This window comes from Euleptes europaea, chromosome 18 (genome assembly GCF_029931775.1).
Source record: "Euleptes europaea isolate rEulEur1 chromosome 18, rEulEur1.hap1, whole genome shotgun sequence".
Classification (NCBI taxonomy): domain Eukaryota; kingdom Metazoa; phylum Chordata; class Lepidosauria; order Squamata; family Sphaerodactylidae; genus Euleptes; species Euleptes europaea.
The window spans coordinates 2,932,727-2,960,055 of NC_079329.1; the positions used below are offsets into that span (position 1 = coordinate 2,932,727).

The 27,329-nt window shown below is 53.1% G+C and overlaps 1 protein-coding gene across 1 annotated transcript; it reads left to right on the forward strand.

Moving 5' to 3' along the window:
- Positions 1–24,049, forward strand: PER1 (period circadian regulator 1). Its single transcript, XM_056863638.1, has 22 exons — positions 1–245; positions 1,164–1,262; positions 2,388–2,542; positions 3,225–3,346; positions 3,941–4,142; positions 5,041–5,095; positions 6,117–6,274; positions 7,348–7,426; positions 7,971–8,077; positions 10,548–10,701; positions 11,552–11,660; positions 11,780–11,911; positions 12,282–12,390; positions 13,341–13,494; positions 13,932–14,059; positions 14,510–14,710; positions 18,372–18,620; positions 18,716–19,449; positions 20,760–20,940; positions 21,733–21,925; positions 23,258–23,408; positions 23,810–24,049. Exons 1-22 carry the CDS (start codon positions 1–3, stop codon positions 24,047–24,049), a joined length of 3,957 nt encoding a protein of 1,318 aa, XP_056719616.1.
- The last annotated feature ends 3,280 nt before the right edge of the window (positions 24,050–27,329 follow it).

A 27,329-nucleotide genomic window follows, 5' to 3' on the forward strand; every position in this document is an offset into this window, starting at 1 on the left:
ATGAGCACCAGCTGCGAGCCCGCACCGAACCCTTATGAAGGGGGCGGCAATGGTGGCTCGGGAGCCCCCCGAAGAGCCCGGGCACAGCGCGGGGGAGACGCCCAGGGCCAAGCCAATGACGACATGGACGCCAACAGCAATGGCTCCAGCGGCAACGAGTCGCACGGCGATTCCCACAGCAGCTCCCGCAGCAGCGGCAATGGCAAGGATTCGGCCCTGCTGGAAACCACAGAGAGCAACAAGAGGTAAGGGTTGGGAGCAGGCGCATGGGGCTGGCGTCCTTCGTTCAGGTTGCCGGTTCCCACCCCACCCCCTTGCTCTTAGCGGGTTCCAGGAGTCCCCTAATTCTTGAGCAGGGCTCTCAAAGGGGAACCTCCACATACATAGGCAGTCAGCCTCTGGATCCCAATGACAAGAGTCAACCTCAAAGGAAAGCCTTGGCCTCTATGCCCTGTTGTTGGCTCTCCAGAGGAAGTGGCTGGCCAGTGTGTGAGGCGGGATGCTGGACTAGGTGGACCCTCCCTGGTCTGACCCAGCAGGGCTCTTCTGATGCTCTTAAAGTCGCACTGTTGCACGGACGGATTTGCATCTCCTGGGGCCCAGGGGCCCGTTCACATGGGAGGGCTTCTGTCTCCCCCTTATGAGCACCTGCATGCTCTCCCGATTGTTCTGGGGTTTAGAATCATAGAGTTGGAAGGGACCGCCAGGGTCATCTAGTCCAACCCCCTACACAATGCAGGAAATTCACAACTACCTTACCCCCCCACACACCCCCAGTGATCCCCACTCCATGCCCAGGGGATGGCCAAGATGTTCTCCCTCTCATGATCTGCCTAAGGTCATAGAATCAGCATTGCTGACAGATGGCCATCTAGCTTCTGCTTAAAAACCTCCAGTGAAGGAGAGCCTGCCACCTCCCGAGGAAGCCTGTTCCACTGAGGAACCTCTAACTGTTAGAAACTTCTTCCTAATGTCATACGGTTTGTTCTGGAGTGGTTGGCCCGTTGGTTTCGAAGGGTGGGAGCGACCAATGCGAGTAAAAAAGCAGCGTCGCTTACTGGGCTGCCGTTGTTTGGCTGAGTGGTGCTCAAGCTTTTGAGCGCCACAGGAGGATCCTGTCCAGTGAGACTGACCTTGTCGCTCCTTTCTGCATCTCCCGGCAGCACCAATTCCCAAAGCCCGTCTCCTCCCAGCAGCTCCATTGCCTACAGCCTCCTCAGTGCGAGCTCTGAGCAAGACAACCCGTCGACCAGCGGCTGCAGGTAAGCGCCTAACGAGGACGTTACGGCCGTTCTTTGACTGTTGTGCAGTGGACCGACGCCAGACAACCCCCCACCCCACCCTCCCCTTCCGGGGGAGCAATCGGAAGGGGGCTTTTTGCACAGGTAAATAGGACCGGACTGTAATGAACGTTGCTTTGGTGAAGGGACAGGGACTGTGGCTTATCCTAATGTGTTGCTACCTTTCGCTGTAAGTATGCTCCAGACTAGGTAGTTCCTACACCACTTAACAGATTGTGTTTAAAAGTTCACGGTCTGTTTTCAGCTCTTTTTGAGACTTCCGTTTGTTTTCGGGTTTCTGTAAGCCAAACCCTCTTTGCCCCATTCCTTGGCTGTCCCATCCTGCTGATTGTACCCGACTTACATTACGGAATCCGCCTTGAGTCTCAGTGAGACAGATGGACTATAAAGAACGGAATAATGATAGTATTGACGTGGCGTTTCAGTACTTTGCTCTTGATCTCTGACCCTGGAGTAGCTGATTTTGGAAACAAGCTGACTGGACTGGGACACAGTTTAAAGTTTTGGAAAGCGTTGGGTCAGCAGGACAATAAAATGCAGCGTTGAGGCTCTTTAGATCTCACACTGTTTTAAAAGTGAGGGGGTCAAAGACACGTAGAAAGAGATTTCCAGTTGAAATCGTTGGGATCTATATATACATCCCAACGATTTCAACTGGAAAACTCTTTCTACATTTCTTTATATATAGGTGTGTGACACTGGGAAAATACCAGCCCTTTTAAAGAGGGATCCATTCCTTAGTTTAGTTTTTTAACATACTGGGAAGATACACCATTTAGAGAGTGGCGAATAGGAGGACTGTATCTGGTGAAGCAGAAAATGAGCTACGAAAAGTCAGAAATCTTCCAGAATTATTTGCTGTTACATTTAATCAAAATGGACACTTTTTACTTGATTGTTTTTTTTTAAGTAGGTATTTTGAATCGCATTTCTTTCTGCATTCGATGCCAAGGGAGGGGAAAGTGTTATGTGTGACTATGGCAGGGGGGTAGAGAATGGTCAGTTAGTTCTGGTAACATGTTCAGAATCCTCGAAAGAAGTCTTGGCCTGTCGTTACAACTTCCTTTCTCTTCTGTGCCTCTGCAGCAGTGAACAGTCGGCACGAGTGAAGACCCAGAAGGAACTGATGAAGGCGCTGAAAGAGATGAAGATCCGGCTGCCCTCCGAAAAGCGCAGCAAGGGGAAGTCCGGGACTCTGGCCACCCTGCAGTACGCTTTGTCCTGTGTGAAGCAGGTCCAAGGTAGGCTCCATCAGCTGTCTGCAGGTGCGCATCCACAGGAGGGGTAGCCATAGGAGATCATGAAGCATCAGAATTGGGCCATGCCCATGAGACAGGATGGGAGCCAGCGTGGTGTAGTGGGTAAGAGCGGTGGTTTGGAGCGGTGGACTCTGACCTGGAGAACCGGGTTTGTTTCCCCACTCCTACACATGAAGCCAGCTGGGAGACCTCGGGCTAGTCACAGCTCTCTTAGCCCCACCTACCTCACAGGGTGTCTGTTGTGGGGAAGGGAAGGGGATTGTAAGCCGGTTTGATTCCCCCTTAAGTGGTAGAGAAAGTCGGTATATAAAAACCAATTCTTCTTCTTCAAAAAAAAACCTGCTACCCCAAGTTTAGGTCTAGAAGAGCCTACTACTATAGGGCCTACTTGTGCAGCCCCATTGGCATGAATGGGGCAGAGTGCCGTCGTTTCAGTGCTGGCGTGGGGGGGGGGAGGGGTCAAGCTAAAGCACTTTCCGGTGGAGTGGGCCTGGTGCATTTTGCGTCAGGAAGATACGTTTTGTCTTTTTGCAACCTGGGTCTCCTTGCAGGTGCCCTGAGCTACTTAATAGCAGGGCTGTAAAGATCCCGTGCCCCTGCTGCTTGTTGATCTTTTCCAGATCTTCCATTTGATTGAGTTCTCTTCCTCTCCTCTGCCTTTCAGCTAGCCAAGATTACTACCAGCAGTGGACCATCGACGACAGCCAGCCCTGCAACCTGGACATGTCCACGTACACCATCGAGGAGCTGGAAAACATCACCTCAGAGTACACCCTGAAAAACCCCGTGAGTGTTCCCGTTCCCTCCCTGGCTTCCCTTCCCTGTGTGCAGCTGGGCAATCTTGCCTCTTGTTAAAGGGGCCCTGGGACCTGCACGCGGCAGCAGGTGGGAGCCCTGCTCTGGCGTTTTCATTGTGGGCCTCACAGGCCAGCCGTGGGCCTTGTTAGGTTAAGTTCCTCATGCTGAGAACACACGAAGCACCCTGCTGAACTCAGGGTTTCCCAGATTAGCATCCAATCTTCAGCAGCAGCCAGGCAGATAATTATGGAACCTCACCAGCAGGATGGGAGGGGCTGTGGCTCAGTGGTAGAGCCTCTGCTTGGCATGCAGAAGGTCCTAGGTTCAATCCAGTTAAAGGGATTAGACAAGTAGGTGACGTGAAAGACCTCCTCTGCCTGAGACCCTGGAGACCAAGGGTCTGATTCAGTACAAGGCAGCTTCATGTGTTCAGCCTCTGAAACTAGAGACCAGTTCCACAGGCCCATGGGTTCCCTTTTCTGCTGTGGCCTGAGCAGTTGTGGCCCCTTGACTCCTTGCCAATGTGTGCCGCTCAGTGGCTTCTGTCTCCCGACACTTGCTGGTTTTTCCCCACTCTCGAAGGATACGTTCTCGGTGGCTGTCTCCTTCATCACGGGGAAGATCGCCTACATCTCAGACCAGGCTGCCTTCATCCTGCGCTGCAAGCGGGACGTCTTCAAGGGGGCCAAGTTCGCCGAGTTCCTGGCGCCGCAAGATGTCAGCATCTTCTATGGATCCACTGCACCGTACCACTTGCCCTCCTGGAGCGTCTGCACCTCTGCCAGTAAGTTTTGCCTGTGCCAAGAGGGCAGAGGAAGCCTGCTTGTGACTAGAGCTGGTTCCTAAAGGCCGCGTTGGCTTCAGGATCTGTTGCGGTTCAGGCACAATCAGAGCAGAAGTGCTCTCTGGGGAGGGGCTGTGGCTCAAAGGGAAGAGCCTCTGTTTTGCATGCGGAAGGTCCCAGGTTCAATCCCTGGGGTCTGCCGTTAAAAGGACCAGGCAGTAGGTGATGTGAAAGACTCTTTTCTGCCTGAGACCCTGGAGAGACGCTGCCAGTCTGCGTAGACAATACTGACTTTGATGGACCCAGGGTCTGATTCAGTAGAAGGCAGCTTCGTGTGTGGTTGGCTGAACCAAACCTGTTTGGGGAGGGGCAATGCAAAAGTGCCTTATACTGAGATGGACCCTTGGCCTGTAGCTGGCAGCAGCTCTTCAGGGTTTTAGGTGGGGGGGGGTCTTCCCCCATACCTACCGTCTATTTCCTTGGAGATGCTGGGGTTTGAGGATTCCACTCTACCACTAAGCCACAGTCCTTTCATTAGGGCTCTCTTAAAGTGCCGTTTGGTTTCTGAAGCAACTCAGAATTGAGATCTAACGAAGAAGTGGGAAAGTGTGGTGGTGTGGTTACAGTGTCAGTCTAGGAGAGATCCAGGTTCAAATCCCCACTCTGCCACGGGAGCTCTTTGGATGACCTTGGGCCAGTCACGTGCTCTCAGCCAGACCTACCTCACAGGAGTGTTGTGAAGATTAAAATGGAGGAGAGGAGAATTACATGAGCCGCTTTGGGTCCCCATTAAGAAGGACAGCTGGGTCTAAATGAAGCAAAGAAAGAAAGAAACTGTCTTCAGGCATGGTCCTGTTTGTTACTAATTTTTGCATCAAATCTCTCTCTCTCTTCGTAGCTGGTGCTGCCGCCATGGATTATACCCAAGAGAAATCGGTCTTCTGCCGGATCAGGTGAGTTCCATCTTGGGATGGATCCAAGGGCCGGAGGTGGGGGTTGGTAAAAGAATTGGGGAGGACCAGTTTGTGTTGAGTATTCAACAACAGGTCGCTTTGGGTGGAGGGGGAGGAGTTTTGCAAGCAGTGTTGCTTCTCTGCCCCTTCTCTCACTTCGCACACGACACATGCTTTCAGAATTAAGATGTACATGGCAAGAACCCGTGCATGTGCCACCAGTGAGTGAAGAAGGCGGTGTGGGATTCTGGCATGGTGGATATGCATAAAGTTATTTGCATGTAGAAAGAGATTTCTCAAACTCTGTTTTGAGAGCTGTGCATTCTAAAAATGGCTGGCGCTGCAGCCAAGGGTGCGTGACCCCGTGCATTCTGGGACCACCCACCCACATACATACACATTCCCTTTCCCCCCCTCGAGTTGTCTCTGGCCAGGCTAGGTCGGCCAGCCCCTCTGGCCAGACTAGGTCGGCCAGCCCCTCTGTTTCTCAGTAGCCCTTAACTGAGCTCTCTATTTGTTTTGTAAGCCGCCTTGAGGAGGCTAGCATGGTCAAAACGTGGCTTAGAAATGTAAACTGTGTCAGCCCCGGGTTTGGGTTTCCGGCCGTGCGATGGCCTGGGCGGGTGTCCCGGGGTGTCGCGCATTCTCTGCCCCAGTTTGTCCGCCTGTGGAATAGCTTTACCCTTGCAGGGTTGTTGCGAGGGTCAATGAGCCAAGGGTGGGTGGAGGTTCCTGCCTACATGTTTAAAAGTTCCGCAGGGAGCATCAAGGTGGAGTTAGTGCAGAGGTCCAGAGAACAGCTGTCCTAGTGGGTAGAGAGGAGCCCTCCCCTCTGCCCTGTGGTGAGAAGGTGGGAGGGGTCCTCCTGGGTGCTCTCTAGGTGATGGTGATACTCTGTGAGTCGGGGGGCTGTTGACGGAGGCTGGGAGGGGGTTTGCAGAGCCTCTACCTGTTCGATGGCTGTGCTGTTCTGCTCCCTCCTGGTCGTCCTGGTCTCTTCTGGCCTCTGGTCTTATTGCAGGCATTTGTTTCTCAGCGGAGGCTACGAGAGCGGGCGGGAGCTGCGCTACTACCCCTTCCGGCTCACGCCGTACCTCACCAAAGTGCGCGACTCGGACAATGCCGAAGGACAGCCCTGCTGCCTGCTGATTGCAGAACGCATCCACTCAGGCTACGAAGGTAAGGGAGAGGCAGCACATGGAGGAAGGGGTGGGGGAGAGCCGTGCCTGTGGGAATTAGCCATCTCGTTCCTCCTTGGCCACAGGCATGGGACTCTCTGAAGCTTGGTCAGTGGCGGATAGTGCTGTCAAGTCACAGCCGACCTACGGCAACCCCGCAGGATTTTCAAGGCAAGAGGCGAGCAGAGGTGGTTTGCCTTTGCTTGCCTCTGCCTCACAACCCTGGTCTTCCTTGATGGTCTTCCATTCAAGTCACAGCTGACTTACAGTAACCCCATAGGGTTTTCAAGGCAAGAGAAGAACAGAGGTGTTTGGCCACTGCCCTCCTCTGTGTAGCACCCCTGGACTTCCTTGGGGGCCTCTCATCCGAATGCAAGCCACTGCCGACTCTGCTTAGCTTCTGAGATCTGATGAGAGCAGGTTAGCCTGGGTCACGCAGGTCAGGGCGAAGCTTGGTTAGCCTTTTGTGCATTCCTGGTTTTGGTCTGCAGCAGAGTGGAATTGCATACTGGGATGTATTCCCCCTCTGACCGCAAGAGGGCAAAAGGGGATTAAATATATGTTCTACGAGCTGACATCCTGTGCTTAACAGGAAGTGGAGTAGACAATACCACCTCACATCATATGTCTTCCCCCTTTTAAAAAAAGTGCTCGATTCAACTCCAGGAGCACCTTAGAAACCAACTAGATTTCCAGGGTGCGGGCTTTGACTCTCGAAATCTTATACCCTTGAAATCTGGTTGGTCTTTAAGGTGCTACGGGACTCCAATCTAGCTCTTCTAACTGTAGACCAATGTGACTACTCTCAGAAACTTTTAAAAAACAAAACCCACCTTTGGAGTCTGAGGGCAGTGGCTTGAGGAGAAGGGGCTGCTTAACCCTTTCCCACCCTGGGTTGGGCCCCACAAATCTTTTCTGCTACCAGCGATTCTTTCCCCTTGATAAAAAAGAGGCTCTTGCTTCAGGGAGTGCACTGCAGGTCATGGGATAGTGTCTCCTGTCTGCGATGCAGGGGAATGTCTGTCATATTCAGAAGGGCTTGTTCTAACCGTATCCTGCTTTCCTTCCCCCAAGCACCCAGAATCCCTCCGGATAAGAGAATCTTCACCACCAGACATACTCCCAGTTGCTTGTTCCAGGATGTGGATGAGCGGTAAGGAACGTGGAGGGAAGGCTGGGGAGGGTTTGGAGGAGGGGGACCTTTCATCTCCTGGCTGCTAGGTTTCTTGCCAGGTGCGTATCCCCCACCCCCCGTGGTGCGACAGTCCTGAGCAAAAAAGCCAAATGTCCTGGGAGAGGCAGACTTGGGCGCCAGTCATTTTAGTGGGCTGGTCCTCCTGTGTCAGGCTCCGTGGTCCAGGTGGGACACCACAGGCCTTCCTCTAGTCCAGTAAGCAACTCCTTTCCTAGAGGATGTGCTCCTATTGGACTACAGGGAGAACTGCTCCACTAAGAGAGCCAGCGTGTTGTAGTGGTCAGAGTGTGGGACTAGGATCTGGGAGAGCCATGGAAGCTTGCTGGGTGATCTTGGGCCAGTCACACGCTCTCTAGCCTAGCCTACCCCACAGGGTTGTTGTGAGGATACAGTGGGGGAGAAAGGGAATTATGCAAGCCATCTTGGGTCCCAACTGAGGAGGAAGGCGGGGTGTAAAAGGAGTGTATCCCATTGTGATCGCCGGCCTGCTCTTCTGTTTCAGGGCTGCCCCTCTGCTCGGCTACCTTCCCCAAGACCTGATCGGAACCCCCGTCCTCTTCTACCTGCACCCGGAGGACCGGCCTCTGATGCTGGCCATCCACAAGAAAAGTGAGTCCCGCGCAAAGGGGGGGAAAGAGCAGCGTGGTGTCACAGCTCGTGTTGTTAAGGGGTCTACACTCTTAGAATGTATCACTTACTGAGAAGTGAAGTTATCTTATTCAGCGAGACCTCACAGACAGGAGTCAATGATAATTCCTACTACTGTAGGCTTTCTATTGAAGTGCGCCAGAAAATTTATAAGCAATGAACTTCCTTTAAATAACATTTTTTTCACATAATGTATATATATATGCATGTGAATATTTACACACTCTCCAAACATGTCATAAAATACATTATGATATATGCAAGCAGTTTCAAACTATCTTTATAAGCACTTCCTATCTTTCATAATATTTCTCTATGAGAGTTTAAACCTTTCAACTTGTATCTCTAGATTCATTTAGAATACTACAGTTACAGAATCTTGTAAAAACATGGTTAGTGTATAATCATTACAGAATCCCTATCAAAATGTGATTAATATAATGGGAGGGAAGATATGATTAGTAAAAACATCTTAAAATCATTTCAGGTATCATAGCAATATTTCAGGACAAAAGACATGCTTTTATTTTGCCATGTCATTTGTAAATCATCTTAACTTCATGGGAACTGAATTTATGTTCAGGATATTTATATGTTTCCGTATGTGTTAGCTTTACCCAATGCTGTGTGTAGAGGATAGAATACCATAAGCTTTGTATTTAATCTATTCTATGTTTATGGACTTCTGATCATTGTTAAGATCAGGAATGCTACATACATGCTGAAAGTATGTGTGTATCTTAACAGTCAGCAATGCAGAACTTATGTGTTATGTATAATTCATTATGTGTAAGCTTAAGGCTGTATTAATGTTCTATGGAAGACTCAGTTATTCTCTGGCTTTGCCAATTTCAGAGAATATGTTTACTTGGTTAAGAATCTCCATAAATAAGCCTAATAGGTTCTGTATATGTTTTATGTAAGCACTGCATTATATGTGCCTTGTGCATTACCACAGAAAACAGAGATCTTCCTTTCTTTTCAGGAATATCTCTGGCCTCTTACCCTGAGAAAGTTCTGAAGCCCTTCTGTTATTTAGAAAAGACTTCTGAACATGTCCAGGGAATTATCTATATAGAATCTATATAGGATATACAATCCTCATGCTTGCCAGCAGTTGAAAAGCCAGAACAGGATCAGACAGATCTTTGAGGTTCCATTAATCCTTGCTAGGATCAATTGAGGCTCAATATACCAAATATGGTGAAGATCCAATACACTTAGACTCCCATCTCCAAGGTAGAGTGCTAGGAGTTCTAAGGTCTCCATCTTTGTCATGGAGCAGCCTGCCAGCATTTCACTTCAGATTCTAGCCTTTATGAGAACTAGAATTGCTGAACTGAATTCCCTTTCAAAAGGGATTTCTAGCTTTAGGCAAGAAGACTGTAAATCTGTGTGCAAGAGATGGTAAGAGAGTGAAGCCTGACAACCAGAGTTGTCTCCCTTCAATCTTCTTAGGTTTTACATCTTTCAAGATGGAGAGAGCAAGGCCAGACAGCTGAAGCTGTCCTCCAGTTACTCTCTCTTAGTCTCACGCAAGAGACAGAGAAAGCTGATAGCCAGACAACCAGCATTGTCCTCTACCAACATTTCTTTCCAAGTTTTACATCTTTGGAGATGTGGAGAGAGTGAGGTCAGACAGCCTAAGCCATCTTCAGTCAACTCCCTCCCTTCTGGCAGTTTGGTTCTAGCTTTTTTCTCTCAGACCAGTGGTCATCTGAGCTGAGAGACTAGAAGCTTCTGCCTGGGGTGGCTACACTAATACCTGTATCCTTGCACTTGGCATGGTCACGCATGGTGGTGGTGTGCCATTGTCACTTGGTCTGTGAAGAAAGCATTACCATGTTCTTGGCATTGAGTCACAAAGTTCACAAGTGCAAGGTCACCATCTGTTGTATTGTTTGAAGACTAGGTCTGAATCATTAGGTTAGCATTATTCCCTCCTCACATGGCAGCTATCAGAGGGGCTAAACTCCCAGGCAGAAATGACTTTCTTGTTAATATCAAGAAGAGGCCGAGCACCTCGGATAAGTGATGCTGATATTTTTCCAGATACAACCATCAAGCGGGCAACATTGCATATCATAACCTTGTAGTCTTGCAGTTTATTTATCTCAGAATATTAAGAATAGTCTTAGCCAGCAACTCAGGACCTTTATTTTATTTACTACATCAACAATTCTGTTCAGAGAAATAAGCCTCTATAAACCTTTTTGTAAACTTTTACTTCTATGCTTTACTCATGAGATTCATAGGGAAACCACAGGTAGAGGCACCCTACCTCTCAGGCCTGCAACAGTGGGAGGGCCAGTCCGCTGCTGCAACGGCTCAGAGCTCTCGGGTCCCAATTGGGGCCTAGCGGGGGGTGGCTGTTGTGGTGCCTGCTGCCCTCTGACCCCCCCTTCATCTCCCCCCCCCCATCCTCTACCAGTTCTGCAGTACGCCGGGCAGCCCTTCGACCACTCTCCCATCCGCTTCTGCGCCCGCAACGGCGAATACGTCACCATCGACACAAGCTGGTCCAGCTTCGTCAACCCCTGGAGCCGCAAGGTCTCCTTCATCATGGGGAGGCACAAAGTGCGGACGTGAGTGGCCTTGCTTCAGGGTCTTTTTGACGGGGTGTGCGTGTGTGTGTGTTGCCTCACCTCTCTTCCCTGCCCTTGCGCTAGTGATGTATTTAATTTTGTTTTTTTAAAAACAGAATTTTAAGGAGACAAGGAGAAAGGCATTGCAGAGTCTCACAGGCTAGGTGCTGGACAGAGATCAGAAGGGGGCTCAGTTGTAGTTCACGGGGGGGGTGGTATGTTGTGTGAGGCAGTGACGGTGGGTGGGGCAGAGATTAGCCAGTGAGCAGTGAGGGCGAGAGAGGTGTGTGTGTGTGGGGGGGGGTGAGATGGGGGAGAAGAGAGGATGAATGAAGCCAGGGGTAGTTCAGAGCAGGGCAGGGCTGGAAAAAAGTCGCTCTCGAGGAAAGATTTGAATGGAGAGAGGCGAGAGTGGCTGGATGCTGAGAGGTGGTGAGAGTCCTGAGTCAGGGCCCAGCACCTCCACCCCGCAGGGCTAGGAAAGAGCTTGGAGGACCCCCTGGCCAGAGTATGCAGTGCTGGGATGGACAGGCCAATAGCCTGACAATGAGAGGGGGGAGACAGACTAGCATGTGCAGTGGGCAGGGAGCGGGCGGGGGAGGCACGGAAGGAGGGCCAGGATCAGAGAGAGAACTCTTTGAGCTTTTCTCAAATGTGGGTTTCCTAGTTGGACGAGAGATTGGGGCGGGGGGAGCCGCCGATGAGCAGGCAAGGCCAGGAGCGGGCGCAGGGAAGAAATGCGCCTGGAAAAGGGCCAAAAGGGGGAGGAGGCCAAGTCAGAGTGGGTCCCTGGCACTCCTCGAACCCGGATCTGCCCTAACCCTACTCTTCCACCTTCTGTCCTCCCCAGGGGTCCCCTCAATGAGGACATCTTCACAGCCCCCAAAACTCAGAAGGTGAAGCCCGTGGAGCAGGACATCCAAGAGCTGTCCGAGCAGATCCACCGGCTCCTGCTGCAGGTGAGGAGCGGCCCCCTTCTTCCCTGACTCCTTATTTGCCCTCTGTCCTTATTTGCCCTCTCCCCCCTGCCCACGCTGGGTCCTAACCCCCTTCTCTTCTCCCCCCCTCCCCTTTGCAGCCGGTGCACAGCAACGGGTCCATGGGGCTGTGCAGCATCGGCAGCAACGCCTCCCATGAGCAGTTTTTGAGCATCGCCTCCTCCAGTGACAGCAACGGCATCCCCAACGAGGAGGCGCAAGCCCTGCGGCCGGTGAGTGCGGGGGTTCGGGAAGCCAGCCTAGAAAGGCCTGCCTCACAAGGGTAGCGTAGCGGAGATAAAGGAAGCAAAACGTGCTTAGCCGTTTGCTGCAGAAACACGGCCCTCCTAAGAGCCATCTGTGAAGTAGCGGTGGGAAGGGAGGGGGATGGAGCAAGGCTTGTAGGCTCCCGCATCAGTTCCCCTCGGAGATGGTTAGGGGAAAGAGAGCATCTGGAAGGGAGCCCCGTGGATCCAGCCACGCCTAGAGAGGAAACTGGAGTAGGTCAGGGAGTGCTTCCGGGGAGGTGGGGTTCTTCCAGGGGGGCCAGGGCTTTTGGGACGGTGGGCAGCAGCTCTGACTCGTCTCCCTTCTTGACCTCAGATGACCTTTCAGGAGATCTGCAAGGATGTGCACATGGTGAAGAACCAGGGCCAGAAGGTCTTCATTGAGTCCCGAGTCAGGCCCCAGTCCGCTAAGCATGCCCGAGCAGGTATGTGTGTGTGTGTGTGTGGGGGGGAGCTGCAAGCGGGGCGTGGGCAGGCTTTGTGGTGTCGTTCTCCCCCCACCCTAGTTCCATGGCTTTAGGGCCACTGGGGGTTCCTTGTTTCCCACTGTCTTTTGTCTTAGCCAAGGTCTGGCACGAGAGGCTACAAAGGCAGCAGTTAGAGTGTTGGACTGAAATCTCTGGGAGACCTGGGTTCAGATCCCTGCTCTGCTGTGGAAGCTTGCTTGGGGTCCTTGGGCCACTCACATGCTGTCAGTCTAACCCACCTCACAGGGTTGTTGTAGTGAGTTTGCAGTGGAGGAGAGGAGCTGCTTTGGATCCCCATTCGGGAGGAAAGTGGAGTATAAATGAAATAAAGAAATGGTGACTGCGGAGGGTCAGTTGAGATCCAAGTCATGGCAGGCCGGGGGTCAGTGTGGTTTGGGAAGATAGCTTTTCTTTCAGCCTCCCTAGAGGAGGGGCTATGGCTCAGTGGCAGAGCATCTGCTTGGCATGCAGAAGGCCCCAAATTCAATCCCTGGCATCTCCAGGTAAAAGAATTGGGCAGGAGGTGATGTGAAAGACCTCTGTCTGAGACCCTGGGAACCAGTCTGAAAAGAAGAAGAGTTGTGAGAGAGCTGTGAGCCCAAGGTCACCCAGCGGGCTTCATGTGTAGGAGCGGGAAAACAAATCCAGTTCACTAGATTAGCCTCCCCTGCTCATGTGGAGGAGTGGGGAGTCAAACCCGGTTCTCCAGATCAGAGTCCACCGTTCCAAACCACCGCCCTTAACCACTACACCATGCTGAAAGACCTTTGCCTGAGAACCTGGGGGGCAGCTGCCAGTTTGAAAAGACAACGTGGATCTTGAAGGACCAATGGTCTGATTCAGTATAAGGCATCTTCATGTGTGTTCGTGTGACCCCATTGTAACCTCCCCCGCGCATTCTTTTCCAGCCCTTGAAGCACCAGCCGATCGTAGTGTGCAGCCGATGGAGACACTGCGGGAGCTGGAGAGGCCTGGGAAGGTGGCCGCCTCTGAGGAGTCTGTGAGGAAGGAGCCCTCCAATTACTCCTACCAGCAGATCAACTGCCTGGATGGAATCATCAGGTGAGACTTGCAAGGGAATCCCCAACAGCTCTCTCTTGGTTAGAGGATGGCAGCAAGTGGGACCGTCAGACAGGAAATAGCATAGTTTGTGGGAAGGATTGTCACCGTTTTGTTTTTCTTTTTTCATTCCTGTTTTTTCTTTTCTTTTTTAATTTTTAATTTTTTTTAAAATTTAAACCCTGGACTCCTGTGGTGGTCTCCCATCCAAGTACTAATCACGGCCGACCCTTCTTAGCTTCCCAGATGTAACGAGATCGGGCCGGCCTGGGCCATCCAAGCTTACACGCATAATATCTTCGCCTGTTCTTTGAGGCGGTAGCAGCAATATCTCTCTAGGGAATGTGAAAGTAGCGTCAACCATACAGGAGAGGGGGGGGGAATCCTTCAAAGCAGCTGGCCTTTCCCTAATTTCTCTGTTCGGCTTTCTTTCCAAACAGGTACCTGGAGAGCTGCAACATCCCAAGCCGCGTGAAACGCAAGTGCGGCTCCTCCTCCTACACCACCTCCTCCAATTCTGATGACGACAAGCAGAAAGTGGGCAAGGAGCGGACCTGTCCAAGCAAAGGTGACTTTTCCCCCTTGCCTTAGCCGTACTGTGTGCGAGGTCCCCGTTTCCCCCCCTCAAGGCTTAGTTTCCGCCCTCCCTTCCCACTTGCCCCCCAGGTGCAGCAAACCCCATTGGTGCTTGGCCCTGCTGCCCTCTGCTCTCTCTCCTTCTCTCTGGAATCCGCAAGTCGCAGGGAGCCGGCGGGAAGGGCCTTTGCCTCGCAGCATGAGCGCCGCCGCATTTCCCCCTCCTTGTCGGGAATGCTCTTGATGCCGGCGGTCTGCCGGACTGGCTCTGCCACGCTTCCTCCAGGCAGGATCTCTTCCCCTGAGCGGGGGCCCCGCCGGGCCCAGCTTCCATCTCTTGATGTCCTTCCTCGCCGGTCGGCACTCTGGATGTTTTTAGACCATCCTGGTTTGCTTCCCCGCCCCCACCCCGATGCTAACGCACCGTTGTCTCTTTGAACAGATGTGCCAGAGGAAATGCTGCCGACCTTGGAGAGCCAGCCCAAGAGGGAAGAGTCGGGGGCGGCAGCAGCCGCCGTGGTGGGAGGCCCGCTCACGCCGCTGGCCTTGCCTAGCAAAGCCGAGAGCGTGGTCTCCATGACCAGTCAGTGTAGCTTCAGCAGTACCATCGTCCACGTGGGAGACAAGAAGCCCCCTGAGTCGGGTATGGGAGGTGGAGACCGTGTTTTTCTGGGAAATCACCGGCTGGGGGTGGGATGTGGTGGGAGGGGTAAGCTTGAGAACCGTAGCGTGGCGGGGTGGCAGGGTCTAGAGGAGGTTAACTGCTTCACCCCCCATGGCCACCACAAGGTGGGGGGCTTGGCTCCTTTCCTTCCCCAGCTGGCGGTGCACACAGATCCTCCGTCCCGCGATGCATAGCTGGCTCTAGGGACTCAGGGCCTCTGGATGCCCCCTTGGCTGCTAGCATCTCCATGTTCAAAGGCAGTATGGTGGTGGAACGCGCCATGAAGTCGCAGCCGACTTAAGGCGACCCAGTAGGGTTTTCAAGCCAAGAGATGTCCAGAGGTGGTTTGCTATTTGCCTGCCTCTGAGTAGCAACCTCTGGACTTGCGTGGCTGTCTCCCATTGAAGTACTAACCAGGGCCGACCCTTCTTAGCTTCAGAAATCCTGGCTGTGATCGTCTTGCTGTACTTTGGGGATCTTCCCTGCAGTATCTGGCCAGCCAGAGGCGCAAAGAGAGGCCGTGCTTAGATGGCAGTTCCTACAGGAATCCCGTGGTCCAGAGGTGGAAAACCCCAGCTGCCAGTACAGAAATGGTCCTCTGCCCATTTGCAGCTGGATTGTGCCAGTGCCACTGAGAGGCCTAGGCAGGCTCTCGGTTCCCACCTGGCACAGCTTGTATTGGTGGCACGCTCTTATTCTTCCCTTCTTCGCCCAGCCCCCCTTTTCATGGCTGGGAACCTGAAAGAATTCCTTTGAAGGGGCTGCCTTTTGCAAATACCCCGATCTAGCGAGATGGCCGTCTTTGGGCTGCAGAACTTGAGTCCCCTTCTGTGTGTCTCAGTGATGTTCCAGCTCTGCTGCCCTCTTTGTTTCAAATTCCTTTTAAAACTCTCGGTTGAGCTCGCCCAGCAGTGCTTTCCAGGGATCCTGGAGTTACAAGAAAGTGCTCCAAAAGCCATCCCCCTCTTCTACCCTGTTCCACTTTTTCCTTCAAACTGCTCAATAGCATCCAGGAAGGGAGGGAGGCAGATTCTCCTCAGACTCTTTCTTCCTCCTCATGCCTCTTAAAAAAAAAAAAATCCACTCCAGCTTTTGTGGTGTCCTGTAGACACACAGTCAGACACCCAGGGGTTCTGCTCTGCTTTAAGAACATAAGAAAGGCCACGCTGGATCAGACCAAGGCTCATCAAGTCCAGCAGTCTGTTCACACAGTGGCCAACCAGGTGCCTCTAGGACGCCCCCAAACAAGACAACTGCAGCAGCATTGGCCTGCCTGTGTAATATAATGGGCCTGCTCCTCTGATCCTGGAGAGAATAGGTCTGCATCATGACTAGTAGCCATGGATAGCCCTCTCCTCCATGAACATGTCCATCCCCTTCTTCAAGCCTTCCAGGTTGGCAGCCATCACCACATCCTGGGGCAGGGAGTTCCACAATTTAACTACGGGTTGTGTGAAGAAATACTTCCTTTTATCTGTTTTGAATCTCTCACCCTCCAGCTTCAGCAGATGACCCCAGATTCTAGTATTATGAGACGAGAAAAGCTGCTCCCTGTCCACTCTCTCCATACAATGCATAATTTTATAGACCTCTCTCATGTCTCCCCTTAACCGCCTTCTTTCTAAGCTAAACAGCCTGAAGTGTTTTAACCGCTCCTCATAGGACAGTTGCTCTAGCCCCCTGATCGCTTTGGTTGCTCTTTTCTGCACCTTCTCAAGCTCTGCAATATCCTTTTTTAGGTGTGGTGGCCAGAACTGTACACATTATTGCAAGTGTGGTCTCTCCATAGATTTGTACAAGGGTAGTATGATAGCAGTTTCATTCTTTATTCCTTGTGTAATTATGCCCAGCATGGAACTCTCATTGTCCTCTTCCTGCCTCCTTCTCTTCAGTAGCAGTACCCATGCAACGTCGACCAGGGTGTTCACAACTCCTAGGCCGTTGTGCACTCTATCCTGTCTGCTTTTGCCCCTGCAGCAGGCTAAGAGGGACAGTCCGGGCCTGACCTCACTTTCCCTTTCCTCCTGGTGGCAGTGTTACTTCTCATCTCCACTGTGCTCAGTCAGAACTCTCTCTTTCCCCCCGAAGACTCAGTTTGTGCTCTGCTCTGTTTAAAGTTGCCGCTGTCTCTGAGAGGGAGGAGCAGCCCCCTGGGTTTGCGTCTGGGTGGGGACCTCCTGGTAGTAGCCCCTGGGTGAACATTTGGGTGTGCAGTGTTGCCCTTTGGGGAAGGGGAACCAGAGCCTTAAAAACCGGCCAGTCATTTTGGTTGTCTGCCTGGAGTCCGCCCTGGGGTGTGACATGGAGCAAACCCTGGTGCTGTTGGACCAGCTTACTTTCAGAAAGCCAGATGTGAACTTCTGTGTCACTCATAACTCATCTTCCAGGCCAGATGCTCAGTTTAATTCTCCCCGCTCCCTTTTTTCAATACCTATACTTAATGGTCTGTATAGCTAGTTTGATCTGCTACGTGCCTTGATGGGAGGGGCCGTGGCTCAGCAGTAGATCCTCTGCTTGGCATGCAGAAGGTTCCAGGTTCAATCCCCAGCAGCATCTCCAGTTAGGAAAAAAGTACCAGGTAGTAGGTGATGTGAAAGACTTCTGTCCGCTTGAGATCCTGGAGAGCCGCTGCCAGTCTGAGTGGACAATACTGACCTTGATGGGACCAATGGTCTGTTTCAGTAGAAGGCAACTTCATGTGTTCACCTGCACAGTGCTTAAATCACAGGAAACTCCAATAGCACCCTGGCATCCACTCTCCCCTCTCCCTTCCCGTGATGTGATTTCCCCCCACTCCACCGTGCTGGAAAATGTCGGCTCCTGCAACAAGCCTGGGGCTGCTACTTCTCCTGTGTCCGAGTGCCGGACGCTTCCAGAGCCCCAGCTTCTGTATCCCGACCTGGAGCCATTTCCTGTGGCTTTGGACACCCAGTTCTGTCCCCTCAACGAATGGCTATTTTGCCTGAGATCATATTAACACAGCAAACTGTGTTCAGAAACCAGGCTGGCCCAGGCTAGCATGAGCTGCTAACCATTAAAAATAACTACAAAGATTTGGTAAATCAGAGGAAAAAGGAGGCCTTATATAAAAATTGGAGGAGTTTGATTACAGCTATAAACAACAATGATAATTCAACCTTTTGGAGGACTGTGAATTCTCTAACTGCTATGTCAGAGTCCCCGCATGTATTCCATCATTGGACTGGGTAGCTTACTTCAAGAGCCTTTTCTCCCATTCTGTGGATAACCAAGGACTTATATCTGTACCGCCTCCTATTTTGTTGGAATCCCTGGCCGGATGTGTCTCCTAACAAAATTAAACCGCTCATTGACCGCTTACTCTCAGGGAAAGCCCCAGGTCCTCATCTAATCCCCTACGAACTCTTTAACATGAATTGTAAATGGTGGGCCGACATGCTTGCTCCTGTATTTACCCAAATTAATGCATCAGGGGCCAATCCAAAATCTTGGAGACATAGTAATCCCAGCGTGCACTGGGGGAGGGGAGTGGGCTTCCTGTGTTCTGTGGGGCGGTGGTCTGGAATGAGGTGGTCTGAATGCTGGGGGATGTGCCCGTCAGGAGATGGCGATGGGTGGGCTAAGCATGTCCCTTCTTTTCTTTTTCTCTTCCCCCCCCCAGACATTGTAATGATGGAAGAGGCGGCTCCCAGTGCCACCCCTCCGGCCCCACCTCCCAGCGCCACCCCCGACCGGGAGCAGCAGTACCGCAAGGTGGGGCTGACGAAGGAGGTGCTCTCCATCCACACCCAGAAGGAGGAGCAGGCCTTCCTCACCCGCTTCAAGGATCTCAGCCAGCTGCACGTCTTCAACTCCCCCTCGGGGATCGGCTGGCAGGAGCTGCGTCAGGCGGGGCCCCATGCCGAGCGAGGTAGGCAAGGGAGGGACGGACGGGCTGCGGTGGGGTGGGGGGCTCTGCTAGAGGAGGAAGGGGCAGCACATCTCACCGCCTTTCCGCTTCCTCAGGGCACAAAGGTCCGCGCCAGGGGGCCCGTGGTCCCGGCTGCCATGGCCGGAGCAGGAAGTCGAAAGCCAAGCGTGTCAAGCAAAACAAGTCTTTGGACAGCACCAGCTCCCCCCAGAATTCCACCGCCCCGCTGCAGGCTCCAGGAGCCCCTGCCGCCGTCTCCTGGCCCCCCTCGGGCAACTCCCAAGCCAGCCTGCCCACGATGCCGTACCCGGCTGTCATGCCCACCTACCCCATCCCGGTCTTTCCCCCTCGCCCCGCCGCCTCCTCAGGCACGGAGCCCTCCCAGAACGCGCTCCCCGCCACTCACTTCCCCACGCCTCTTGTCACCCCCATGGTCGCCCTGGTCCTTCCAAACTACATGTTCCCCCAGATGAACAGCCCCATGCCCCAGCCTTACTTCCCTGGTGGGCCCATTTTCCCATTCGGCCCTCAGCTAGGGGGCATGCCCATGCCCGGGCCTGAAGCAGGCACCCAGGCGCCCTCGCGGTCCTCCACCCCGCACTCCATGAGCCAGCCCGAGCAGGCCGAGTCGCCGCTCTTCGAGTCACGTTGCAGTTCCCCGCTGCAGCTCAACCTGCTGCAGATGGAAGAGATGCCCAAGGCCTGCGACCGCCAAGAAGTGGCCAGCAGCAGCCAAGCTGGACCAGCTGGGACTGCCAACGACTGGGCCGGCGTCACCAACGGGCAAGGCCTGGCGAGTGAACTCAACACACAGAAAGAGACGTGCATGGTAAGCCCTGCCTTGTCCGCCTGAGACCCGAAGCCCTCCCAGGGATGACTGGTTCTTTCCCTGGTAGCTGTGGGGAGCAACCCAGTTGTCCTGGAGGGAGGTCTCTTCTTTGGGTTGGGGTGGTGTGTAGAGACAACAGGTTCCTTCTGTCTTAGGCTAAGAAGCAGCTCTTTGCTGCCTGTCTGCTACTTAGTGTTGATGCAAAGTGCCACCGAGTCACAGCCAACATATGGCAACCCAGGGAGGGGCTGCAGCTCAGTGGTAGAGCCTCTGCTTGGCATGCAGAAGGTCCCAGGTTCAATCCCCGGCATCTCCAGTTAAAGGGACTAGGCAGGTAGGTGATGTGAAAGACCTCTGTCTGGAGAGACCCTGGAGAGCTGCTGCCAGTCTGAGCAGACAATACTGACTTTGATGGACCAAGGGTCTGATTCAGTAGAAGGCCACTTCATGTGTTCAACCCCGTAGGGTTTTGAAAGCAGGAGACAAAGGGAGGTGGTTTGTCGTTGCCTGCCTGTGTAAAGCGACTCTGGACTGCCTTGGTGGCCTCCATCCAAGCACTAACCGGTGCCAACCCGGCTTAGCTTCAGAGTCTGACGAGATCAGACTAGCCTACTTACAGCTTGAGAAATTAATTATCTTGCACCCCATGCCCTGAGATTGCTTGAATCTGCCAAATTTGTCGAGCTTGGCGTTTTTTACTCGTTCTGGAAAGGTTTTGGGCAAGAAACGACTGCTAGAGAGGAATGGATAGCACAGAAAGGATGTCCTGGTTGGGGAGCCGGGAGATGTTATCCTTGGGCAACAGGTACTCGTTCAGTGGTGGGCAAGGGGCGACGTGCCCCCTCCCCTCAGAAGACCTGCCCTGTCTGCTTCATCCTGGGAGGGAATCCCTTATGAGCGCCAGTTTTGCCTTCTGGCTGCTCAGAAATGTGGATGCTGGGATCAATAGGAATCCTAAGAATTCTTAGGTTCTCATGAACACATCAAACTGCCTTATGCTGAATCAGACCTTTAGTCCATCAAGGTCAGTATTGCCTACTCAGCCCGGCAGCAGCTCTCCAGGGTCTCAGGCAGAGGTCTTTCCCATCACCTACTTGCCTAGCCCCTTTAACTGGAGATGCTAGGGATTGAACCTGGGACCTTCTGCATGCCAAGCAGATGCTCTACCACTGAGCCACAGCACCTTCCCTGCCAGGCATCTGCCACAGGGTCATGAACTAGGATCTCGTACCCTTTCAGAAGCCCCGTGGGGAGAATTCAGCTGCCCCCTTCCTGGGTCCGGCTCTCACCTCCTCTCTATCCCCTTGCAGGCGGAAGCACACGACTCCTCCAACAACGATGCCCTGTCCAGCTCCAGCGACCTCCTGGACCTCCTGCTGCAGGAGGACTCGCGCTCCGGCACAGGGTCGGCGGCCTCCGGCAGTGGCTCAGCCGCCTCAGGCTCGATGGGCTCCGGGTCCAATGGGGGCAGCACGTCGGCCAGTGGCACGAGTAAGTCAGTAGCGCCCTGCTTTATCCCAAAACGCGAAGCTGCATGAGTTTGGCTCGCTGGGTTCTGTCTCTGAACAGCGGAAGCAGGACGGAGCAGGGTTGGCGCCAGAGTGGCAATAGAGGGGGGTGGGATGTGATTTCCCCTGTTCCCTGCCCCCTTCGTCGCTCATAGGTCCCAGGAATGGGTGATCTGCAGCAGGCTCAGGACGTGCGAGCCTGCCGGGGGTGGGGGTGGGGGTGGAGAGCCACCTAAAAGGGATCCAAAGAGCCAGCGTGGTGTAGTGGTTAAGAGCGGTGGTTTGGAGCGGTGGACTCTGACCTGGAGAACCGGGTTTGATTCCCCCACTCCTACACATGAGTGGCGGTGGCTAATCTGGTGAACTGGATTTGTTTCCCCACTCCTGCACATGGAGCCAGCTGGGTGACCTTGGGCAAGTCACAGCTCTCTCAGCCTCACCTACCTCACAGGGTGTCTATTGAGGGGAGGGGAAGGGAAGGTGACTGTAAGCCGGTTTGATTCTTCCTTAAGTGGTGGAGAAAGTCAGCATATAAAAACCAACTCTTCTCCTCCTCCTCCAAAATGACCAAAATTGCTCTGCCAAATAGCAGAAGCTGTCCAGGATTCCCAGGGCCTGTCTTGGGCCCTTGGTGAAGCGGCAGACCCCCCCCTCTTTTTGCCAGAGATACCCCTTACTTTTTTAAAACTGGGGGCACGTGCATGCCGAACTGAGCCCCACCGCCTGTGCTTCCTTGTGCTCACGGTCTCTTTCCCCCCTCCTCTGCCCCCTCCAGCCAGCAGCAAGAGCAGCAACACCAGCAAGTACTTTGGCAGCATCGACTCCTCGGAGAACGACCTGCGGGGCAAGAAGCGGGCCGAGGCGGAGGACAACGAGCACTTCATGAAGTACGTCCTGCAGGACCCCATCTGGCTGCTGATGGCCAACACCGACGACAAGGTTATGATGACCTACCAGCTGCCCTCCAGGTGAGGAGGCAGGACCAGACCTGGGGTGGGTGGGAAGGAAACTTCTCCCTTGCTCACGGACCGAGTCCCTCCAGGCCACCCTTTGGCTCCTCTGCCACACTCCATTCCCGTGAGCGGTGCATCCTCTGGACTCTCTGCTCCCACCTGAGGGTTGGGTGACTCAGGGTGGGGTGTAGCTATTCACACCAGGTAGTTTCCCCCCTTAACATTGGGTCAGGTGGATAACCAGTGGCAGGCACCTCCCCAGGCTTATTATGAATGTGTTCTAGCTGAGGTTTAAGGAGCCAGTGGCGCAGTGTTAAGCTTCAGTACTGCAGTCAAAAGCTCTGCTCACGACCTGAGTTCTATCCCAACGGAAGTTGGTTTCAGGTAGCCGGCTCAAGGTTGACTCAGCCTTCCATCCTTCCGAGGTCGGTAAAATGAGTACCCAGCTTGCTGGGGGTAAAGGGAGGATGTCTGGGGAAGGCACTGGCAAACCACCCCATAAAACAAAGTCTGCCTAGAAAACGTTGGGATGTGATGTCACCCTGTGGGTTAGGAATGACCTGGTGCTTGCCCAGGGGACCTTTACCTTTACCTTTTAGGTGAGGTTTATGCATCACAGCTCTCTCTGGTGCTCCTTGTAACTAATGAAACAGCTAGGGAGACATGATAGAGGTCTATAAAATTATGCATGGTATGGAGAGAGTGGGCAGGGAGAAGTTTTTCTCCCTCTCTCATAATACTAGAACACGGGGTCATCTGCTGAAGCTGGAGGGCGAGAGATTCAAAACAGACAAAAGGAAGTATTTCTTCACACAACCCATAGTTAAATTGTGGTACTCCTTGCCCCAGGATGTGGTGATGGCTGCCAACTTGGAAAGCTTTAAGAGGGGAGTGGACATTCGTGGAGGAGAGGGGCATTCATGGCTACTAATAAAAATAGATACTAGTCATGATGCACACCTATTCTCTCCCAGATCAGAGGAGCAGGCCTATGATATTGAGACACTGTCCTTTAGTGTTACTCCTCTGAAGATGCCTGCCACAGCTGCTGGCGAAATGTCAGGAAAGAAAATACCAAGACCACGGTTACACAGCCCGGATAACCTACAAGAACCAATCAAACCTCATTGCTTGGCATCACATCCAAAGCCCATTAAGAATATCCTGCTGTTCCTACTTTGGAAGCGCGGCACACCCTTAACTTAACCCTCCTCCAAATAGAAATGTCCAGTGACCCCTTTCTTCTCCTCCTCTGACACAGCCAGGTCCTCGTTCTGTTAGCCACAGCCCTCTCCCCCCCCCCCCGAAGCCCGTTTCTGACCCTGTTGCCCACCTGCCCCCTCCCAGGGACCTGGAGACCGTGCTGCAGGAGGACCGCGAGAAGCTGAAGCAGATGCAGAAACGGCAGCCCCGGTTCACGGAGGAGCAGAAGAAGGAGCTGTCCGAGGTACACTCGTGGGTGCAGAAAGGGATCCTGCCCAAAGCCATCAACATCACGGTGAGGATGCGGCCCTTGGGGGGGGGAGGGGGGAGGAAGGCAACAGAAGAGCCGAGGCCAGAAGGCTTGTGGGAGAGACAGAGCGAGATCCCGGATTCCCAGTTCCAACAGGGGAGGGGGGCTGTGGCTCAGTGGTAGAGCATCTGCTTGGCATGCAGAAAGTCCCAGGTACAATTCCCGGCATCTCCAGTTAAAGGGACTAGGCAAGTAGGTGATGTGAAAGACCCCTGCCTGAGACCCTGGAGAGCTGCTGCTGGTCTGAGTAGACAATACTGACTTTGATGGACCAAGGGTCTGATTCAGTGTAAGGCAGCTTCATGTGTTCCTGTGTGCTGGCTCCCAACTCAGAGGCAACAACCGAGCCACTCAATATGTCTCCTCTTCTCCCTCCGACACCCCAGGCCTGTGTGGAGTGTGGCAGCAACCCCACCCCCAAAGTCGCTCCACCGTACGATGTGGAGATCCACGACATGGACCTGAGCGGCCTGCTGGAGCCAGTGCCCATGGAGGAGGGCAGCCTTGGGCAGAGCTGCCTGCCGCCTCTGTCCCAGGAAACGGCCATGGAGGAAGAGGAAGCCGGGCCGGCAGGAGATGCGCAGCAACTGTCTCAACGAGAGACGTCGGCAGAGAACTCAGGCTAAGGCCCAAGGTGTGCCAAACCACGAACTCCACCCCTGAAAGCCGGGGGTTGCGTCTGCTTGACTGAGACTCAGGATGCTGCTGAGCGGGGGTCGAGGCCAGGAGGCTGGCGCTCTGCGCAGCTCTGCCTCCCATAGCCGTCACCTGGCCAGAAAGAGGTGACTGGTGGGCCCCCGGACACCAGGCCGGCTGCGTGGTCCACGGGAGTGATCACAGACGGCCAGTTTGAACGATGCCCTCGGGCCCGGCCTGGCACGGCTGTCTCCTGGGCTGGGGATGTGCCCTTCCGCCCTTCGCTGCTGGACCAGCCACCCTGCCCTTGCTGCCTTACTAAGGATTTGCTCCTGGACCGCCTGCAAAGCTGGGAGGGGAGGGGAGGGGACCGACTGTAATTTATTTTTGCAGAATTGTCTGTTGTGTAATTTTTTTTCTTAAGACTCTCTCTTTTTTTACTGGTCTGCGAGCAAGCTCTTGATGGGCTCGTTTGTGGCACTTACAATAAAAAAAACCCAAGAAACAAAACTGGGAAGCCCAGCCCATGGGCAGCAAACCCTTTTTCTTGTCCAGCTCTGGGCGTCGCGAGGGAAAACCCCCCTCCCCTTCCCATGCACCTACAAGCTCCTTCCTCTTATGCCTTTGCACTGGTGAACTCCCCTCTTTCTACTTTCCTTAGTTCTGAAAAACACATCCTTTCATCTGCACAAAGCATTCCTTTAGAACTGGGTCCAAAACCTTTTTGAGCCTGTGGTCGCCTTCAGAATTCTGACATGGTGGTGGGGCGCAGACACTAAATGGCTGCTGCAGGAGGCGGAGCCAACCACATAGAAAGCCCAAATGCAGGGTGAGTGGGTGAGAAAGAGGCGCAATGTGAAAAATACACTGGAAAAGAAGAGAGAGAATAAAGCCAACACTGTGGTGGCAGCTGCCTCAATGTTATTTTCATCCACGCAGCCAATCGGAAGCCCTGCTGGGCAGGTGCCCCACATGAAATCACTTGGGTGCCAGGAAAGGGGCTGATGGCCGCCGTGGTATCCATGGGCACCACGATCCTGCTTGGCAAAGAGCATCCCTGTTTTCTGGGATGGTCCAATTGAAATTGCAAAACAACACTCGTCTTGTTAGTGGCTTCCTAGAGGCATCTGGTTGCCCACTGTGTGAACAGACTGCTGGACTTGATGGGCCTGGGTCTGATCCAGCAGGGCCTTTCTTAGATTCTTATGAGAAGTAGAAGGGTTGTTTTTTATATGCCGACTTTCTCTACCACTTAAGGGAGACTCAAACCGGCTTACACTCGCCTTCCCTTCCCCTCCCCACAACAGACACCCTGTGAGGTAGGTGGGGCTGAGAGAGCTCTTAATAGAACTGTGACTTGCCAAAGGTCACCCAGCTGGCTTTGTGTGTAGGAGTGGGGAAACCAACCCAGTTCACCAGATTAGTGTCCACCGCTCATGAGGAGTGGGGAATCAAACCAGGTTCTCCGGATCAGAGTCCACCGCTCTTAACCACTACACCACGTCAGGGCAAAAGTGTCCTCCTCTGCAGGGCAGGAACTTAGCCAAAGCAGTCCCATCTTGGAGGCTGTGGGAGAGAGAATCGAATCGCCAGCTTAGCCCAGGTGGGAGGACACATGCTCCCCAACTCCCAGTTATGGTGTGTGTACAGCCTGTGATGCATAGAGCTGTTTTGCTGTTTCCCTTCTCTTTGCCTGTCTCTCTAGTCTTGCTGGTGATGGAAGGTGCTGTTGAGTCTCAGCCAACGTATGGTGGCCCCATAGGGTTTTCAAGGCAAGAGACTGAGAGAGGGGTTTGCCACTGCCTGCCTCTGCCTAGCAACCCTGGACTTCCTTGTGGGTCTCCCATCCAAGTACCAACCAGGGCCAACCCTGCTTAGCTTCCGAGATCTGATGTAATCAGGTTAGTTAGGGCCATCCAGGTCAGGTTCTCTATTTCTATACTCTAAAATTCTGACTGATGGGTGCTGACAACTTTCTGTTGGGCTTTGTTGCCTGGGTTTGCCTCCTGGCTTTAGTTTTCCCTCCATCTTGGGGGTAGATGTGCGTTGCTGTCTTTTTGCTGGCCGTGTTCTGGAAAAAAGAGCAGAGATCTCCCCTTTTCTCACAGAGTGGTTCCCATCCAACCACTGACTGGACCCAGGCCAACTTCTGCATCCTTCTGTTGCCCCAGAAGGTTGGACCAGATCCAACAGGTTTAAATTAAATCAAAGGAGTTTCCATCTAGACATTAGGAAGAATTTTCTAACAGAGCTGTTCCTCAGTAGAACAGGCTTCCTCGGGAGGTGGTAAGCTCTCCTTCCCTGGAGGTTTTTAAGAAGAGGCTAGATGGCCATCTGTCAGCAATGCGGATTCTATGACCTTAGGCAGATCATGAGAGGAAGGGCATCTTGGCCATCTTCTGAGCATGGAGTAGGGGTCATGGGGTGTGTGTGTGGGGGGGAGGTAGTTGTGAATTTCCTGCACTGTGCAGGAGGTTGGACTAGATGACCCTGGTGGTTCCTTCCAACTCTATGATTCTATCCTGGGCCTTTGAACTAGGTCCTTGGAGCCTGCAGGAGAAACACCTCTGAGGGCACTTGGAAAATCCCGTCTCCTTGTCTCTCGGCCTCACCCCCCCCCCCGATTTATCCTAATATAACTAAAGTTGCAAGCTCTGCCTTGGGAAATACTTGGGAGATTTGGGGGTGGAGGGGGTGGTTTGGGGAGGGGCTTCAATGGGGTATAATGCCATAGAGCCCACACTCGGGAACTGATCTCTGTCACCTGGAAATTGGTTTAATAGCGGGAATTCTCCAGCCACCAACTAAAGGTTGGCAGCCCTATCCATACAAAGTCTGCTCCAGGTAGGGTTGCTAACTTTGAGTTGGAAAATTTCTGGAGATTTGTGGGTGAAGCCTGGGAAGAGTGGGGTTTGGGGTTGGGAGGGACCTCAGGGGGGTATAATGCCATAGAGCCCACCCTCTAAAGCGGCCATTTTCTACAGGAGAACTGATCTCTGTCACCTGGTGATCAGTTGTAATAGCAGGAGATCTCCAGCCACCACCTGGAGGTTGGCAACTAAATATATCCTAAAAACAGAACATATGCTTTTAATGATTGCCACTAATTTGCTTAACCCTGTCAAATGAAAGACCCACATTCACACAATGGCTCAGTTTGCTCCCTTTACTCCCAGGGATCTCAGCCATAAACAGGCTTTTCATACAGTAGGAAAACTCCTCCACTGGCCAAGGACCTACTATTATTATTTTTTTAATTTACTTCATTTA